This window comes from Xenopus laevis, chromosome 1L (genome assembly GCF_017654675.1).
Source record: "Xenopus laevis strain J_2021 chromosome 1L, Xenopus_laevis_v10.1, whole genome shotgun sequence".
NCBI lineage: Eukaryota > Metazoa > Chordata > Amphibia > Anura > Pipidae > Xenopus > Xenopus laevis.
In genome coordinates, this window is record NC_054371.1 from 223,160,810 (window position 1) to 223,182,395 (window position 21,586).

General features: G+C 42.7%; 1 protein-coding gene across 2 annotated transcripts in view; it reads left to right on the forward strand.

Annotated features, from left to right (window-relative positions):
* ctif.L (CBP80/20-dependent translation initiation factor L homeolog) overlaps positions 1–21,586 on the forward strand; it is a 129,433-nt gene that overhangs the window by 42,089 nt on the left and 65,758 nt on the right. For both annotated transcript variants that reach the window (XM_018267003.2, XM_041570246.1), the window contains one exon: positions 11,399–11,475. In XM_018267003.2, coding sequence (XP_018122492.1) covers positions 11,399–11,475 — 77 coding nt within the window. The remainder of the gene's footprint in view (positions 1–11,398; positions 11,476–21,586) is intronic.

The window sequence follows — 21,586 nt, forward strand, 5'->3', positions numbered from 1 at the left end:
AGGTCCTGCTAGCTGCTGATTGGTTCCTGTCCTACAGTACAGTGAGCTGAGAGCCGCCGGCTCTCCTGCACAGCCTGGGAATTCAGGGAGCAGGAAGTGGAAGAGAAGGGAGGGATTATTAGGGGTTTTGCAGAAATATTCAATATTTTTTTTTTTTTAAGCACAATTCTTCTATATCTAAATGAGTATAACACACTGGTACGTTCCTATTTTTTACACAATATGTCTCCTTTAAAGCCAACACAATATGTAATCCATAGCCTGCATGGCTAATAAGCAATTAATTTAGATACATGATGCATGGCTGCACATAAATCAGTTCAGTCGGCAGCATGCATCTAAATTAATTGTTTAATTAGCTATGCAGACTGTATTCTGCATATATATGTGTTTAGTTTTAAAGGGTGAGATGGCAATCCTATTCTACAGTAGGTGCCCCTAGGCCCCCCCACTCCTACACTACAACCTTCCCTCTCCACTAGTGCACAGTACAGGTATGTGACCTGTTATCCAGAATGCTCGGGACCTGGAGATTTCTGGATAACAGATCTTTCCGTAATTTAGAAAATCATGTAAACATTAAATAAACCCAATAGGCTGATTTTGCCTCCAATAAGGATTAATTATATCTTAGTTGGGATCAAGTACAAGCTACTGTTTTATTATTACTGAGAAAAAGGAAATTATTTTTAGAAATTAGAATTACATGTATGGAACCTGTTATCCAGAATGCTCGGGACCTGATGTTTTCCAGATAACAGATATTTCCATAACTTGGATCTTCATACCTTAATTCTACTAGAAAATCATGTAAACATTAAATAAACCCAATAGGCTGGTTTTGCCTCCAATAAGGATTAATTTTTTCTTAGTTGGGATCAAGTACAAGCGACTGTTTTATTATTACACAGAAAAAGGAAATCGTTTTTAAAAATGTGAAGTAGTTGATTATAATGGAGTCTATGGGAGGCAGCCTTTCAGTAATTTGGAGCTTTCTGGATAACGGGTTTCCGGATAACGGACCATACACCTGTACTACTATGGGGAGGGGGGATAACAGGGGATCATAGGGATAGGGGTCCTTGGTTCTTAATTAACCCCCTCTCTGCAGGCCCAGCGACAGATACACTATAATTACCCCACTATTATTCAGCTTTAGGCGCCTTTTGTTAAATAGTACTCCCCCGTCTCCCATATTGTTCTGGGACCCCCACACACAGTCACTGTGAGAATAAAAGATCTTTTGTAATATTATTCTTATTTTATATTGACATTTCCATACAAGTGAGCGCTGTCCAGCAGGAGTAACCCCAGACTACGTGCGGTGCCTCAGGTATTTGTGAATGGGAGTCGCACAACGTGACATTCACTTGACTCCAGGCTGCAGAGAGTTGTGTGGCCAGTGCTTGTCTGGAGGAAGCTTTCTCCTGGCCCAGGAACAATGCCGGGGTCAGCGACACACAGCTCCATTCTACACCCTTTCCTTCCATTGTCGGGGGGACGAGCTTGTCACCAGAATTAACTCTTTGAACTCTCTGGCTGAGAAATAAGGAGCAGAGAACGTGTCTAATTAACAGAATTCCTGCATTTATTCATCATCCATTCATTTAAAGGGGCAGTCACCCTCATATACAGCCTGTGCCTGAAACAGTGTCACATGTAGCTGAGTACTCTGTACTGTACTGGGAAATACATTTGCTGCTATCTGATCCCTATTATAAGCAGCAGTCCTGCCCTACTTTATGGCAGCTGAGATTCTAGCTATCTGTATAACAGAGCATTCTGTCCCAGTGGCTGCACAGATCCTATCTGATCCCCATTGTAAGCAGCAGTCCTGCCCTACTTTATGGCAGCTGAGATTCTAGCTATCTGTATAACAGAGCATTCTGTCCCAGTGGCTGCACAGATCCTATCTGATCCCCATTGTAAGCAGCAGTCCTGCCCTGCTTTATGGCAGCTGAGATTCTAGCTATCTGTATAACAGAACATTCTGTCCCAGTGACTGCACAGATCCTATCTGATCCCCATTGTAAGCAGCAGTCCTGTCCTGCTTTATGGCAGCTGAGATTCTAGCTATCTGTATAACAGAGCATTCTGTCCCAGTGGCTGCACAGATCCTGTCTGATCCCCATTGTAAGCAGCAGTCCTGTCCTGCTTTATGGCAGCTGAGATTCTAGCTATCTGTATAACAGAGCATTCTGTCCCAGTGGCTGCACAGATCCTATCTGATCCCCATTGTATGCAGCAGTCCTGTCCTGCTTTATGGCAGCTGAGATTCTAGCTATCTATATAACAGAGCATTCTGTCCCAGTGGCTGCACAGATCTTATCTGATCCCCATTGTAAGCAGCAGTCCTGCCCTGCTTTATGGCAGCTGAGATTCTAGCTCATCTCATGTCCCAGCAAAAAAAAGGGAAACAACCTCCTCCTTGTTTGCAGGATAGGAGGATAATATAAATTCCACAGGTTGCAGACAGAGGGCTGAATCAATGATGGGGGTGCCATATTTCCTCCGGGTGACTTACAAGAGCTGAAAGATGAGGCTATTAAGGAAGTTGACCTGTGACTGTATTAGTTGCAGCTGTGAATACACCAGCCCCGGCACCACTCTCCCTGACAGCTGGAGGACTAGTAAAAGGGCAGTTTTATTAGTAACTGTCTCCAAGTGTTTGGCTACAGCAGAACTGGCTACAGGGGAGTGCAAATAACGGCAATGGACCTGGGCCCTGAGCATGGTGGGGCCCCTGCAGAGCAGCAGTTGTCAGCGGGGAGACGAGACAGGAAGAATAGTGGGGCAAGATGGTACCACTTTATATTTTATGCACAGCAGTTCCATTCAGAAAGTTAATGGTTAAATGAAACTAATATATTAGTGTTGTATAGAGAATATTGGCTGGAGAATGAAACCCCCCAAACTGTACAAATTTGTAGGAAGGAACAGGATCTTTATTTTCTCTTTGGCAGGATCATTCCTGTCGATTTGCCATCACAGAAAGAAAAACACAGAAAGCTCAGGCTTTTACATAATTCTGTGATATTTTTTATTGCTGTAACTTTATAGTCTTTAAAGATCCAAATGGATTTTTACAAGCTGCGGGTTTTATAAGGATGTATTTATTAGGAAAGGCCAGTATTGTGTTTGTCTGTTCTGCTCCAGACGTGCTGTCCTGATCCAGGTTTTTAGCGAAAAATGGCACTTACTGCAAAATAATAAAGAAATGGCTCACATCTCCTACTTTCCTGACCCTGACCTTGTGCCTTAAAATGATCACAGACCCCCTCAGTGACTTCTAATATCCTTATCATTTACAGTAGGGGGTACATTATCCCTTATAATACATGAGTGATACTCTGAGTTCCCTGTATAACTCAGCCTGCAGCCTTGTGCCTTTATATGGTCACAGACCCCCTCAGTGACTTCTAATATCCTTATCATTTACAGTAGGGGGTACATTATCCCTTATAATACATGAGTGATACTCAGAGTTCCCTGTATAACTCAGCCTGCAGCCCTGTGCCTTTATATGGTCACAGAACAACCCCTCAGTGACTTCTAATATCCTTATCATTTACAGTAGGGGGTACATTATCCCTTATAATACATGAGTGATACTCAGAGTTCCCTGTATAACTCAGCCTGCAGCCCTGTGCCTTTATATGGTCACAGAACCCCTCAGTGACTTCTAATATCGTTATCACTTACAGTAGGGGGTACATTATCCCTTATAATACATGAGTGATTCTCTGAGTTCTCTGTATAACTCAGCCTGCAGCCCTGTGCCTTTATATGGTCACAGAACAACCCCTCAGTGACTGCTAATATCCTTATCATTTACAGTAGGGGGTACATTATCCCTTATAATACATGAGTGATACTCTGAGTTCCCTGTATAACTCAGCCTGCAGCCTTGTGCCTTTATATGGTCACAGACCCCCTCATTGACTTCTAATATCCTTATCATTTACAGTAGGGGGTACATTATCCCTTATAATACATGAGTGATACTCAGAGTTCCCTGTATAACTCAGCCTGCAGCCCTGTGCCTTTATATGGTCACAGAACAACCCCTCAGTGACTTCTAATATCCTTATCATTTACAGTAGGGGGTACATTATCCCTTATAATACATGAGTGATACTCAGAGTTCCCTGTATAACTCAGCCTGCAGCCTTGTGCCTTTATATGGTCACAGAACCCCTCAGTGACTTCTAATATCGTTATCATTTACAGTAGGGGGTACATTATCCCTTATATATTATAAGTATATATGAGTACTTTATTACTTATCTTTCTATTTAGGCTTCTAATATTCATATTCCAGTCTCTTATTTAAATCAATGCACAGTTGCTTGGATCATTTGGACCCTAGCAACCAGATTGCTGAAATTGCAAACTGCTGAATAAAAAGCTAAAAACACAAATAATAATAAATGAAAACCAACTGCAAATTGTTTTAGAATATCACTCTCTACACCATACTAACAGTTAATTTAAAGGTGAACAATCCATTTTAAAGGGGACCTGTCACCCTAAAACATAATGCAAAATACTTTTTTATCATGTTAGTTGAACAAAATAAACTTTACTTACACTATATTTATTATTTAAATATTGTTTCCTTCAGTCTTGGAATTATACAATCACAGCAAGCAGGCAGCAGACATTTTGTGGACACTGTTATTAAGATAAATTGTTTATCACCCCAAAATCTTGTGTATGCACCAGAATGGGGGACCTAATGCCCATGTGCAGTGCCCTACATAATAATAGAGCCTGAGGAGGGGAGGGGCAATGTGAGAAGTGCAGTGATATGTAGGAAGTGCTGAATGGAAAGTGAAAATAATTTACTGCCCCGCCTCTATGCCTCAGGCACATAGAGGTGGGGCAGATATTTGATTGACAGCTCAGATATTTTAACACCTTTATAACAGGGATGAGGTTTTAATGAAAAAAATAATTTGTGTTCCATGTTTAATTTGCAAAGGACTTTCATTATCCAGCTTTTTATGTGTAGATGACAGGTCCACTTTAAGAGCTGAAATTCAGAGTTTCACCCACTGCGATGCCGAAAAGTTAAGTACTGGGGGTGCGGCAGAGGGAGCTGGACCACCCGTGTAAGAATTGTGCAAATTGTGAGTAATATTAGAAATTAAATATTTGGAGGCATTGACCTGCTTTAAAAGGAAAGAGCAGGAAGTGATTGTGAAATGACTTCCCCTCTCACTCGTTTGTTATTGCTCCTTTATGGAAAGGGGAGGTCGGTCCATATGTACGCGTGTTTCTCATTCACGTTCCTTTTCGGCAGTGCTGCAGTGGAATCCATAGAGAGCAGAGCTCATGTTTATTGATCGCTAAACAAAACCTCCCCAACTCAACACTTGATGTGAAATGTTTATGGAGTCGACACAACGCACATTTGTTTCTAATCGTTACTTAGAATTCCTCTGCGACCCCTCCCAGTATGAGCAGTGCCAGATTCCCAAAGGTCACGCAATTCAACGAGACATTTCTGGATCACAAAGGGGATTTTCATGGAAAAAGGGCTGGATTTCATCACGGCATCCACTGGCATCCAACAGGCCACTGGTTATATAAAACCCAGCAACATGGACTTCCCGATACCCCAGCTCTGGCTTGTCTGCATGCGGGTGCTGCCATATTGCTTTCCCTGCTCTGCTATGGGCACCATTATGCCACCCGTGGTGTGTCTTAAAATCAGTTGATTCCTTAAATGGCGGGTTCACCTTTACTATTTTTTGTCACTTAATTTTTGGAGGAGGACACACTGTTGCTTGTTCATCTTTACATTACGTTTTTTTGTTTTTTTTCATTATAAATAAATTTTTATTTATTTTCACAAGCAAATAACCAACAAACACATTTGAAGTCAAAATGTAGCAAGTACATAATAGAATAGCCCATTCTAATTTATTTTTATAGTTTTTTTTAATTGTTTGCCTTTAATTTGTTTCTTTTGACACTTTCCAGCTTTCAAATGGGGGTCACTGACCCCCATCTAAAAAGCAAATGCTCTGTAAGGCTACACATTAATTATTACTTATCTTTCTATTCAGGCCTCTCCTATTCATGTTCCAGTCTCTTATTCAAATCTTTGCATGGTTGCTTTGGGAATTTGGACCCTAGCAACCAGATTGCTGAAATTACAAACTGTAGAGCTGCTGAATAAAAAGCTAAATAACAAAAAACACATAATAAAAAATGAAAACCAAATGCAAATGATCTCAGAATATCACTCTCTACATCATACTAAATAGATCCTCAATAGATTCTGTGACCATATAAAGACACAGGGCTGCAGGCTGAGTTATACAGGGAACTCTGAGTATCACTCATGTATTATAAGGGATAATGTACCCCCTACTGTAAATGATAAGGATATTAGAAGTCACTGAGGGGTTGTTCTGTGACCATATAAAGGCACAAGGCTACAGGCTGAGTTATACAGGGAACTCTGAGTATCACTCATGTATTACAAGGGATAATGTACCCCCTACTGTAAATGATAAGGATATTAGAAGTCACTGAGGGGTTGTTCTGTGACCATATAAAGGCACAGGGCTGCAGGCTGAGTTATACAGGGAACTGTGAGTATCACTCATGTATTATAAGGGATAATGTACCCCCTACTGTAAATGATAAGGATATTAGAAGTCAGGGTTTGTTCTGTGACCATATAAAGACACAGGGCTGCAGGCTATTAAGGATATTAGAAGTCACTGAGGAGATTGATTGAGAAACACAATGTTTATAACAGACTTTTTGTTAGTATGTGATTATCACTCTCGTAGCTCCTGTTGTCTTCCCAGTTGATTCCCAGCACATGCTCTGGACTGCTGTCACTTGGACTGGCATCTATGTACTTTCTGGTAATGCTGTGATGATTGATGATGCTTCCCAGCAGCAGTTCAGAGCACACTGAGCATGTGCAGTGCCAGTGACACACAGAAGATGCCTAACAAGATCCAAGAAAGCTGAGCTGCTGGGACAAGTTTGAAGGACTGGTTAATTACTGTTATAGGGCTGCTGATCCTCTGGGCTGGTACAATAAGTTATGTGTATATATATATAATTCAGCATTTCTAGCCGTATTGTTTTTTATGCTTTATTTCTTCTCCCGTCCTTCTCTCTCCCAGAATTCATTGCTAGCTCTGGGACTGAGGTCAGAAAGCCACAGATTTCCCTTTATATCACTGTTCCTGGATCTGCTTTGTTCCTCCATAACTGAATCCCCTTTCCCTGTCACATAATTCAGCGCATTTCTTCTTTATTGCGACTGTACAAATCTCTCTACAAATAAAGGGCGGGGGAGCAGCCAATGAGTTTCTCTGCTCTTGCCATTAAACTCCCAATGTATCTCCTTTTATGTTTTTCCACTGATATATATGAAGTGCAGCTCCTTCATAAATTCCTCCGTGCTCTTTGAAGAATAAACAAGGAAGGGGAAAGGTCACGGGCAAAAAACATGCGATTTTAAGTCTTAATGATCTAAAAAGGTAAAAGATAAAGGGATGAAAGTAACAAGCGTTTGGGGAAAGTTTATTTTGTGCCTAAAAATGATGTGCCAGTGATGTGACCTGGGCTGGATCTATGTCTAATCAGGGAATATGGAACGAGGTGTTACGTGTTTAGTATTAGTCATGTGTAGCGTGCGGATGGGTCCAAGAGCGCAGCCCGATGGTGAAAAAATTAAAACAAAATGGGAACATTCACGGTTATCATTAATTTTTATTTATTTGGGGGACCAGTACCTCCTCCAACAGCCTATAGAATTGTGCTTAGTATAGCGAAATATGTATACTTTCATAGTTTTATGGGATCTCTCTGGATCTCTCTGTACATGCTATGAGCAAACTTAGGGGACTGTTCCTGGTGAATTGTGCTTAGTACAGGGGAATACCTATGCTGCCATAGTTTTATGGGATTTCTCTGTACAGACTATGAGCAAAGTTAGGGGCTGTTCCTGCTGAATTGTGCTTAGTACAGGGGATACCTATGCTGCCATAGTTTTATGGGATCTCTCTGTACAGACTATGAGCAAACTTAGGGACTGTTCCTGCTGAATTGTGCTTAGTACAGGGGATACCTATGCTGCCATAGTTTTATGGGATCTCTCTGTACAGACTATGAGCAAACTTAGGGGACTGTTCCTGCTGAATTGTGCTTAGTACAGGGGATACCTATGCTGCCATAGTTTTATGGGATCTCTCTGTACAGACTATGAGCAAACTTAGGGGCTGTTCCTGCTGAATTGTGCTTAGTACAGGGGAATACCTATGCTGCCATAGTTTTATGGGATCTCTCTGTACAGACTATGAGCAAACTTAAGGGACTGTTCCTGCTGAATTGTGCTTAGTACAGGGAATACCTATGCTGCCATAGTTTTATGGGATCTCTCTGTACAGACTATGAGCAAACTTAAGGGACTGTTCCTGCTGAATTGTGCTTAGTACAGGGGAATACCTATGCTGCCATAGTTTTATGGGATCTCTCTCTGTACAGACTATGAGCAAACTTAGGGGACTGTTCCTGCTGAATTGTGCTTAGTACAGGGAATACCTATGCTGCCATAGTTTTATGGGATCTCTCTGTACAGACTTAGGGGCTGTTCCTGTTGAATTGTGCTTAGTTTAATGGAATACTATACTGATAAGCTGTTAACTTCTTTTACCGAAATCCAAGAGTGAGATAAATATGGTAAATCTATTCATTGATCAGGGATATACGATCACTGCCCAAATGGCTCACCTGCCGGATCTAATATTTGGGGTGAGTTCAGAACTAGTGGGCCAGGTCATGTTTAGGTCATTTTGGCTGAACGAGAAGATCTACCAATAGGAATGCAGTTTTCGGATCCAAATACACATGACAATACTGTCAGTCACATTGAACCATTTCCTTTTTATTACTGACCCTGTGACCGCAGTAGATTCTGGACCCACCCATTTCTGCCTTCATCTGGGCTAGAAAAGGTCCCATTAACCGCCCGTTGCCCCTGTACCTGCAGATCTACTGAACCAAGGTGACATTTTTGGATCCGCCCTTAATTGTCCTATTCTGACTTTTTAACTTTTATTGCTTGGAATATGTTCATTCCCACCATTAGCACAACACCCCCCAACATGGGAAGCAGATTGATTCCTTCAATGTGAAAGAAAAGGAAATGTAACATTTGAGATTTGGGAAGAGGGGGTGCAGGCCAGCATCTCAGCATGTGCAAGCGAGGCTTTTTAATGAGCTGTTTCTGTTCTCCGTCCAAATGTTTTTGTTGTAACTCGAAGCAGGTCCTTTAATGTCTGAGAGTGTTGCTTGTGTTCCGAGCACGGCCCATTTGTATCTCCCTAAAACTTGGCCTCCGTGCGAGGAGCCGCTCGCCATCCTCATTTTTCCATGAGTTAAGAATATGTTGGAGATGAAAGAAGGTTATGCAAGCGGGGCTGCTCCGAGTCAAATGGTTAATGATTTGCAAGTGAGTTATACGGTCCTGTTGGGAGACAGAGTTGCCCAAGTCTCATCAAAGAGGCCCAGTTTACATTCTCGCTCTTCACTTTCTTCATTTCCTCTTAGGAAAGAGCAACTTGCGCTGCTGCACTTCTGTGCCCCGGAATACTTGCCCTTTGATTTTTTTGATGAGGCGCATACATAGAAATCAGAAGGGGGAGTTTATTCAGCATGGTGTCTGTGTATCTTTTATCTACAAAATGATGTTCTCTGTTCCCATCGAGAGGGTGTGGTGGGACCTGGAGTGGAGATGGATAGATGGGCCATGGAAGAACATTATGGCTGCTTCTCATGTTCCTTAGATTTGTTGTACCCCTGAGGAAAAGGGAATTGGCTTTCCCTGGGAAATCATATCCACGAATAATTATTTGGAGGGTGCTCTGTGTACACCCTAACATATGTGACCGTTGTGCCCTTACGTGACCGTTGTGCCCTTGCATGTGACCGTTGTGCCCTTGCATACATGACTGTTATGCCCTTGCAAGCGTGACCGTTGTGCCCTTACATTCATGACCGTTGTGCCCTTACATTCGTGACCGTTGTGCCCTTAAATTTGTGATAGTTTTCACATAAGTGCTAGGCTGGGTACAGAACCCCTTTTGTGTCTCACATGCCTCCTATTTGTACAGTGGTTCAGACATACCTTTCTGCCATTCTCTGTTAATGATGTTAAAATGGTTCTTTCCATGTAGTTGCATGAGGGTTGCTAATTGCACTAATTGAAGAGAGAGGAGGCTAAAAGAATTTGGAAATTGGTCCCTCCTTTTCCCTCATTGATTTGACTGCAGCATTTGGACCAGCTGGAGTGTTTATTTCTCTTACTATTTTAAACTGTAATCGCCTAATTTTCCCATGTTCGTACAAAATGCTCGAATGGCTGCAGCATTGCACTGAAAGCACATCTTTATTGCTTCCAAAGCTGGCTGGGGAAAATTGGGGAGACTGCTCTGTAGCCCAACAGAGCTACAATTGAACATAGGAGAGTGGGTGTTAGTAGGGTAAGACGGCAAGAGAGGTGCAAGATGGAGTGAAACATAGATACATTAGGCAAAATGGGAATAGTGGTGGATAGATTCGAAATATGGCAACAGTGGATGAAAATAGTGGTTCTAGAGCAAGTTGGAGACAGAGTAGAAAGATGAGCAAGATGAAGAAGTTAGATTCAATGAAAGCAGTGGGACGAGATGGAGAGGTTAGATCAAGATGTAGGCAGTGGGGCAAGATGGAGAGGTTAGATCAAGATGGAGACAGTGGGGCAAGATGGAGGTAGTGGGGCAATATAGAGATGTTAGATTAAGACGGTGGGGCAAGATGTAGAGGTTTGAGGAAGATGGAGACAGTGGGGCAATATGGAGAGTTGCGGGAGATGGAGACAGTGGGACAAGAGTGAGAGATTACATCAAGATGGAGACAGTGGGGCAATATGGGGAGTTTAGATGAAAACAGTGGGGCAAGATGAAGAGGTTTGATGAAGGTGGAGTCTGTGGTGAGATTTGGAGAGGTTTGATCAAGATGGAGACCGTAGCTTAAGATTGCAACACTAAGGCAAGAGGAGTTGGTGGAAGACAGTTGGGTAGAATTGAGATTGTGGGGAAAGATGGCAACAGTGGATCAAAGTATCGGCTTTAGAGCAAGTGGGAGACAGCAGAGAAAGAGGGGGACAATAACATTTTACATTGCTGTTCCCTAACATGCAGCTTTTCAGTTGTCCCTGAAGTCCATATGTGGCAGTTGTAGTCTAACATCAGCAATAGGACCATAGTCTGTTAATAGACATCCCTGGCTGACTCCAGTAAAGGCCCAGTATGTGTGTTACTGACATATCAAAAAAAATAAAAATAAAATGCAATTTCTTTTTCTCCTCTTTTTTTCTGAACAGGGGTATAACCCAATGCCGCATGAAGCAGAGATTGCACACACCAAAAAACTATTCAGAAGGAAAAGAAACGATCGCAGGTAAGAGCCACTGGCGGTTGGTGCAAATTAAAGGTGACAGTTAGGAGCTGTACAAGCCAAAGATGGCCTATATGATTGGCAACATGGGGGGTGGCAAGATGCATATTGCTGTGACCGGTTGGAAATCACTGGTCTAGAGGAGCCCAACAGGTACTGGAGCATTAAATTAGCACTGTATGGGGCTCTACATAGAGTAACTAGTTTCCCTTACATATTTGAAGTCATCTGTCAGCCCCTTTGCCTTGATTTACTTTCTTATCCCAAACACTCGCCTAATAAATCCTTTTAAGCTGCAGCCAGACCTTCTTAAGATTAGGACTTGGGTAAAAAAAGATCTAAATGCCCTGCAGTGTTACCTTGTGGCTACTGGCAGATGGGCGAGCCTGTGGGTAACACGGTTAGACATTCAGTTGGGCACATTGGGAAGCCTGTCATACTTATTTATGTTTCTAACCATAGAATGAGCTTGCTGCAAGTGATAGGGCCCTGCACAGTGGGTGCCCTAATTGTGTGTTTGTAAGTTGTAGCAAACAAAGCCCTAGTTGCGTCCTGTCAGTATCCTCATATAATATGTATGTTTAATCTGTACAAAGTATCAAAGAGGGACTGGAAACATAGATTGGGTTGGTGCAGGGCAGGACTGCTGCTTACAATGGGGATCAGATAGGATCTGTGCAGCCACTGGGACAGAATGTTCTGTTATACAGATAGCTAGAATCTCAGCTGCCATAAAGCAGGGCAGGACTGCTGCTTACAATGGGGATCAGATAGGATCTGTGCAGCCACTGGGACAGAATGCTCTGTTATACAGATATCTAGAATCTCAGCTGCCATAAAGCAGGACAGGACTGCTGCTTACAATGGGGATCAGATAGGATCTGTGCAGCCACTGGGACAGAATGCTCTGTTATACAGATAGCTAGAATCTCAGCTGCCATAAAGCAGGACAGGACTGCTGCTTCCAATGGGGATCAGATAGGATCTGTGCAGCCACTGGGACAGAATGTTCTGTTATACAGATAGCTAGAATCTCAGCTGTGACGACAAAGACACATGGTATGTTTTATTCCCTTGGTTTGTGAAGTAAAAAAATGTCCCTACTTTTTCCTTTCCCACCCCTAATTTGCATATGCAAATTAGGATTTGGTTCTGTATTAGGGATTCGGCCAAATTCCTGCTAGGGCGGGGAAGTCAGAAATCAGAGCACAAGTCACGTGACTGGGGGCAGCTGGGAAACTGACAATACACCTACCCTGGCCTGAAGACGGCCCGAGTGATGGTGCTGAAACATTGAAAATAAATAACAACCTTTTCTTTTCACTTAAAAAGTCCTAACCGTGTGTGTGTGTGTGTGTGTGTGTATGTAAAATGTATTTTTATATTTCACAGGAGCACAGCACTGACATTCCACACACATGAAGCCCACAGTATACAATTGGGCTTGTCATACACCCTCCTAATTCAATCCCCCCTACCCCGTGTGCGCTTCATGGAAAGATTTATAGAAATTATGCAATTAAATCCATGGAAAACTGTCTGTTTTTAATTTCCTCTTCTGAACAATACGCCAGCCTGTGGAACCCGTTAGCCAAGTACAGAATAACATGAGCATCTTGGTCTGGTTGTACCGGCTACAAAGACTCACTACAATTCCCAGCATTCTCTGTAGCTCAGAGAGACGAGGGGCTGCCACCCTAAAGGCACAGAGTGAAGGCCAGTTAGGGGTAGAGGTTGATCTTGGTTTCATCTGTCCAAAGAATGTTTTTACAGAACTGTGCTGGGTTTTTTAGATGTTTTTTAGCCGAGTCCAATCTAGCCTTTCTATTCTTGATGCTTATGAGTGGCTTGTACCTTGCAGTGCACCCTATGTATTTACTTTCATACAGTCTTCTCTTTATGGTAGACTTGGATATGGAGACTGTACCTCCTGGAGACTGTTCTTCACTTGTTTGGCTGTTGTGAAGGGATTTCTCTTCACCATGGAAATGATTCTGAGATCATCCACCACTGTTGTCTTCCGTGGACGTCCAGGTCTTTTTGCGTTGCTGAGTTCACCAGTGATTTCTTTATTTCTCACGATGTACCAAACTGTAGATTTTGGCACTCCTAATATTGTAGCAATATCTCGGATATGTTTTTGCAGCTTAAAGGGATACTGTCATGGGAAAAAAAAATTTCAAAATGAATCAGTTAATAGTGCTGCTCCAGCAGAATTCTGCACTGAAATCCATTTCTCAAAAGAGCAAACAGATTTTTTTATATTCAATTTTGAAATCTGACATGGGGCTAGACATTTTGTCAATTTCCCAGCTGCCCCTGGTCATGTGACTTGTGCCTGCACTTTAGGAGAGAAATGCTTTCTGGCAGGCTGCTGTTTCTTCTTCTCAATGTAACTGAATGTGTCTCAGTGGGACCTGGATTTTACTATTGAGTGCTGTTCTTAGATCTACCAGGCAGCTGTTATCTTGTGTTAGGGAGCTGCTATCTGGTTACCTTCCCATTGTTCTTTTGTTTGGCTGCTGGGGGAAAAGGAACGGGGTGATATCACTCCAACTTGCAGTACAGCAGTAAAGAGTGATTGAAGTTTATCAGAGCACAAGTCACATGCCTTGGGGCAACTGGGAAATTGAAAATATGTCTAGCCCCATGTCAGATTTCAAAATTGAATATAAAAAAATCTGTTTGCTCTTTTGAGAAATGGATTTCAGTGCAGAATTCTGCTGGAGCAGCACTTTTAACTGATTCATTTTGAAAAAAAAAATTTTTTCCCATGACAATATATATCCCTTTAAGGATGGCTTGTTTCACCTGCACGGAGAGCTCCTTTGACCGCATGTTGTCTGTTCACAGCAAAATCTTCCACATACAAGCACCTCCCTCAAATCAACTACAGGGGGCAAATTTAGTAAGTGCCGAAAATGTGCTAGCGACGGCTTCACCGCACTTCACCAGATGTAGTTTCGACAGGGCTGCTCAAATTCACGAAGATCCGAAGTTGCGCACAGGTTACCGAACACTTGCAAAGTTGCGCTTGCGATAATACGATAAGCAGTCCGAAATTACGCTAGCGATGCCTAATTAGCATACGGCGTGCAGTTAAGTACAATGGAAGTATATGCTGGAGCAACTACATTACACTACCCAAGGCCAGGGAAACTTAATAAAATTAAACAAAGGTTTTATATTGCCCTACACATGTGCCCACTGTAAAGTTTAGGTGCCAAATGTAAGGGGGAACATTTTCGATCTTTTACAGCCTATCACCCAGTAAAAAGTAAAAAACGCCAGCGTTTTTTGGGACTTAGAAAAAATTTCAACTATTTTTAGAGAAACTCCTATCTACTCTATTGCACTTCGCCTGGTCTGAGCTGGCGAAGTAAAGTCTGGCGCAAGAGGTAACGTTCAAATCCGCAACTTAGTGAATTAGCGTAGTTACGTCCCTTCGCCAGATCGCAACTTCGTCTGGCGTAAGGGTGCGAAGTAGCCCTAGAGTCTGTCTACTTCGCTAGCGAATTTACGCCAGGGACCGTTAGTAAATCGGCAAATTTTCGCTACCGTTAGCCACTTCGCCCTTTAGTAAATTTGCCCCCAGGGCTTTTATCTGCTTCATTGATAATGACATAAGGAAGGAATTGCCCCCACCTGCCCATGAAATCGCCTTTGAGTCAATTTTCCAATTACTTTTGAGCCCCTGAAATGAAGTGATTGTGTTAAAAAAAGGCTTTAGTTGCTCACATTTTTATGCAATCTTTTTGTTCAACCCACTGAATTAAAGCCGAATATGTCCGCAGTTCAACTGCATTTGTTTCATTTAATATTCATTGTGGTAATGTACAGAACCAAAATTACCAAAATTAGAAGAAAAGGTTCTCTGTCCAAATATTTATGGACCTAACTGTATCTATAATGCTTGAAGCCCAGGCTGAAAAGGAAGTTGATTTGGGTGATTACTTTGACAATTAACATTTGAAGTGCCAGTGTTTGCTTTGCAAGAAAGCTACACATGAGCATACATTCTATTGCATCTCCTCCCCTGAATAGTAAGATTAATTAGTAGCCATTTATCCCTCTTGATTGGAGGATTCATGTTCCAATTATCAGTAGGCCCAGCAGGCAATATATCGCTCAAATTGGGACCATTTAATATATTTCCGTGGCATTCAGTGTGTCTGTTATTGAATAAACACTAAAATTCTCATTATCGTTCTTGTCACTGCAGAGTAATTACCCCGGTGCTGAATCCATATTATACCATATCATTAAAATGTCTTGTAGCAATGACATGCTAATGTCCCTACAATGGCTACTTATTGATCTTGTCCTTGGAATTCCCTCCAGTGATTGGCTCCACTAATGCCCCTAGACTGCCCCTTAGTAATTGGTGTCAGTGATGTAACTGGAACAGCCTCTAGTGATTGGTCATTGCATTGTGTGGCACTGCTGTGTATTGAATGGGCCTTCTTCTCAAGTAATTGCTTACGTTAAAGGGGTGATTCACCTTCAAGTTAACTTTTAGTATGTTATAGAATGGCTAATTCTAAGCAACTTTTCAATTGGTCTTCATTTTCCTATTTTTATAATTTGCCTTGATCTGTTGCCTCTTTATAGCTTACAAATAGGGGTCACTGACCCCATCTAAAAAACAGATGCTCTGTAATAGTGATGAGCCCGACACCGGTCGGTCTGGGTTTGGGCCAACACACACACCGTAAATTTGGCCAAACTAATCCTGCCTCCCATCCCTCCCACGGCCTCAATATTCGCTGCTTGCCCTGCCCCCTCCATGATGTCAGAGACTGGGTGGGTCGGTTTGGGTATATAAAGGGGCTCAGAGCAGCTGGTTAGGGTCAGATTCTTGGTGCAGAGTCATGGGTTAGGGTCAAGTATTGGTCCACAATTTGTATCACTACTCTGTAAGGCTACAAATGTATTGTTATTGTTACTTTTTATTACTCATCTTTCTATTCGGGCCTCTCCTTATTCAACTCAATGCATGGTTGCTAGGGTAACTTGGTTCCTAGCAACCAAATGGCTGAAATTGCAAACTGGAGAGCTGCTGAATAAAATGCTAAATAACTCAAAATAACTCAAAAACCATGCGTTGATTGTTAGAAGAGACTGGAATATGAATAGGAGAGAGCCGGAATAAAAAGTAGCCTTTTGTAGCTACATTTGTAGCCTTACAGAGCATTTGTTTTTAGATGGGGTCAGTGACTCCCATTTGAAAGCTGGAAATAGACAAAAGAGCAAGGCAATTATGAAAAATAGAAAAATGAAGACCAATTACAAAGCTGCTGCAAATTGGACATTTTATAACCTACTAAGAGCAGTAAAAATGGATAATGAATGTATATTGGGAAATTGCTTCCAGTTTTTGGGTGTAGTTCCCCTTTAAACCAGCCTTATCATTGATGTACCCGTGTAACTGACAGGCCAAGATATTTTGGGGGATGAGTGAAATCTCGGTGTTATTAATGTTTAGCTACGTGTTTGACCTAAAACAAACATCAGGCATCTCTTTATAAAGCCCCTCGAAGTGTAAATCCGCATGCAAAGTCACATTTGAATGTCTGACAGGAGAGAGATAAATATAAAAGGCTTTCAAACGGAATTACTAAGGAGATCAAAATATTTTATGGCTGCACCAGCATTTGAAGGATCATTTGTGGGACACCTGGTAATACAATAAATCAGGCCTTACCGGGTGCTAGACCTTTAACTGCCCTGTGCTGCAATCTAAATACATCGCTGCCATACAGCCTAGTGCCAACACTATATCCACTAATGGGATACTCACTGTTTTCTCTTTGGGCTGGAATTTGCTTAAAATTCAAGGTCTTTTCCCTTAAATAACCTAAAAAGAATATTCATACAAAATGTGCCGTTGTAATATGTGACACTTAGTATCTTGTATCATGTGCTGCACATGCCACCACCGAGCTGTTCTCCTGCAGATTAGATTTGATTATTCATGTATCAATCACTCTCAATTTCCTTGTGATGGTTTAGATGGGATTTCACATTTGGAAGTGTTGTTTCCACAGTCACACTCCCTTCCCAGAGACTATTATCCACTGTTACTATAGACACCATCTCTCCCTACTATACCTGCTATCCCACAGTCACACTCCCTTCCCAGAGACTATTATCCACTGTTACTATAGGCACCATCTCTCCCTACTATACCTGCTATCCCACAGTCACACTCCCTTCCCAGAGACTATTATCCACTGTTACTATAGACACCATCTCTCCCTACTATACCTGCTATCCCACAGTCACACTCCCTTCCAGAGACTATTATCCACTGTTACTATAGGCACCATCTCTCCCTACTATACCTGCTATCCCACAGTCACACTCCCTTCCCAGAGACTATTATCCACTGTTACTATAGGCACCATCTCTCCCTACTATACCTGCTATCCCACAGTCACACTCCCTTCCCAGAGACTATTATCCACTGTTACTATAGACACCATCTCTCCCTACTATACCTGCTATCTCACAGTCACACTCCCTTCCCAGAGACTATTATTCACTGTTACTATAGGCACCATCTCTCCCTACTATACCTGCTATCCCACAGTCACACTCCCTTCCCAGAGACTATTATCCACTGTTACTATAGGCACCATCTCTCCCTACTATACCTGCTATCCCACAGTCACACTCCCTTCCCAGAGACTATTATCCCACTGTTACTATAGGCACCATCTCTCCCTACTATACCTGCTATCCCACAGTCACACTCCCTTCCCAGAGACTATTATCCACTGTTACTATAGACACCATCTCTCCCTACTATACCTGCTATCCCACAGTCACACTCCCTTCCAGAGACTATTATCCACTGTTACTATAGGCACCATCTCTCCCTACTATACCTGTTATCCCACAGTCACACTCCCTTCCCAGAGACTATTATCCACTGTTACTATAGGCACCATCTCTGCCTACTATACCTGCTATCCCACAGTCACACTCCCTTCCCAGAGACTATTATCCACTGTTACTATAGACACCATCTCTCCCTACTATACCTGCTATCCCACAGTCACACTCCCTTCCCAGAGACTATTATCCACTGTTACTATAGGCACCATCTCTCCCTACTATACCTGCTATCCCACAGTCACACTCCCTTCCCAGAGACTATTATCCACTGTTACTATAGGCACCATCTCTCCCTACTATACCTGTTATCCCACAGTCACACTCCCTTCCCAGAGACTATTATCCACTGTTACTATAGGCACCATCTCTCCCTACTATACCTGCTATCCCACAGTCACACTCCCTTCCCAGAGACTATTATCCACTGTTACTATAGGCACCATTTCTCCCTACTATACCTGCTATCCCACAGTCACACTCCCTTCCCAGAGACTATTATCCCACTGTTACTATAGACACCATCTCTCCCTACTATACCTGCTATCCCACAGTCACACTCCCTTCCCAGAGACTATTATCCACTGTTACTATAGGCACCATCTCTCCCTACTATACCTGCTATCCCACAGTCACACTCCCTTCCCAGAGACTATTATCCACTGTTACTATAGGCACCATCTCTCCCTACTATACCTGCTATCCCACAGTCACACTCCCTTCCCAGAGACTATTATCCACTGTTACTATAGGCACCATCTCTCCCTACTATACCTACTATCCCACAGTCACACTCCCTTCCCAGAGACTATTATCCACTGTTACTATAGACACCATCTCTCCCTACTATACCTGCTATCCCACAGTCACACTCCCTTCCCAGAGACTATTATCCACTGTTACTATAGGCACCATCTCTCCCTACTATACCTGCTATCCCACAGTCACACTCCCTTCCCAGAGACTATTATCCACTGTTACTATAGGCACCATCTCTCCCTACTATACCTACTATCCCACAGTCACACTCCCTTCCCAGAGACTATTATCCACTGTTACTATAGACACCATCTCTCCCTACTATACCTGCTATCCCACAGTCACACTCCCTTCCCAGAGACTATTATCCACTGTTACTATAGACACCATCTCTCCCTACTATACCTGCTATCCCACAGTCACACTCCCTTCCCAGAGACTATTATCCACTGTTACTATAGACACCATCTCTCCCTACTATACCTGCTATCCCACAGTCACACTCCCTTCCCAGAGACTATTATCCCACTGTTACTATAGGCACCATCTCTCCCTACTATACCTGCTATCCCACAGTCACATTCCCTTCCCAGAGACTATTATCCCACTGTTACTATAGACACCATCTCTCCCTACTATACCTGCTATCCCACAGTCACACTCCCTTCCCAGAGACTATTACCCCACTGTTACTATAGGCACCATCTCTCCCTACTATACCTGCTATCCCACAGTCACATTCCCTTCCCAGAGACTATTATCCCACTGTTACTATAGACACCATCTCTCCCTACTATACCTGCTATCCCACAGTCACACTCCCTTCCCAGAGACTATTATCCCACTGTTACTATAGACACCATCTCTCCCTACTATACCTGCTATCCCACAGTCACACTCCCTTCCCAGAGACTATTATCCCACTGTTACTATAGACACCATCTCTCCCTACTATACCTGCTATCCCACAGTCACACTCCCTTCCCAGAGACTATTATCCACTGTTACTATAGGCACCATCTCTCCCTACTATACCTGCTATCCCACAGTCACACTCCCTTCCCAGAGACTATTATCCACTGTTACTATAGGCACCATCTCTCCCTACTATACCTGCTATCCCACAGTCACACTCCCTTCCCAGAGACTATTATCCACTGTTACTATAGGCACCATCTCTCCCTACTATACCTACTATCCCACAGTCACACTCCCTTCCCAGAGACTATTATCCACTGTTACTATAGACACCATCTCTCCCTACTATACCTGCTATCCCACAGTCACACTCCCTTCCCAGAGACTATTATCCACTGTTACTATAGGCACCATCTCTCCCTACTATACCTGCTATCCCACAGTCACACTCCCTTCCCAGAGACTATTATCCACTGTTACTATAGGCACCATCTCTCCCTACTATACCTGCTATCCCACAGTCACACTCCCTTCCCAGAGACTATTATCCACTGTTACTATAGACACCATCTCTCCCTACTATACCTGCTATCCCACAGTCACACTCCCTTCCCAGAGACTATTATCCACTGTTACTATAGACACCATCTCTCCCTACTATACCTGCTATCCCACAGTCACACTCCCTTCCCAGAGACTATTATCCACTGTTACTATAGACACCATCTCTCCCTACTATACCTGCTATCCCACAGTCACACTCCCTTCCCAGAGACTATTATCCCACTGTTACTATAGGCACCATCTCTCCCTACTATACCTGCTATCCCACAGTCACATTCCCTTCCCAGAGACTATTATCCCACTGTTACTATAGACACCATCTCTCCCTACTATACCTGCTATCCCACAGTCACACTCCCTTCCCAGAGACTATTACCCCACTGTTACTATAGGCACCATCTCTCCCTACTATACCTGCTATCCCACAGTCACATTCCCTTCCCAGAGACTATTATCCCACTGTTACTATAGACACCATCTCTCCCTACTATACCTGCTATCCCACAGTCACACTCCCTTCCCAGAGACTATTATCCCACTGTTACTATAGACACCATCTCTCCCTACTATACCTGCTATCCCACAGTCACATTCCCTTCCCAGAGACTATTATCCCACTGTTAATTCCAAATACATACACATGTACATTATTGCCTGTTGAACCTTTACTCCAGCCTCTGCTACCCATTGTTGGTGTCCCTGTTATTTCTCTTACAATTATCCTTGTTTTTAGGGGACTAGCATGACTAGGCAACGTCTGGTTGGTTTAATGCAGTTTCCATTTCCTGATAATCGAACTGTCAGTGGCCACTGGGACACGCCAATAGATGGCTATGGTTTTGCACCCTTAACTTTTACATTATTTGTAACTTCTCTTGGCATGGTTTTTAGACTTGATTTTCACGGCCTGAAACATGATCCCTTAACGTTGGAGAATTTACCCAGAATGAAATGAATTATTTTAATGATTCACTGG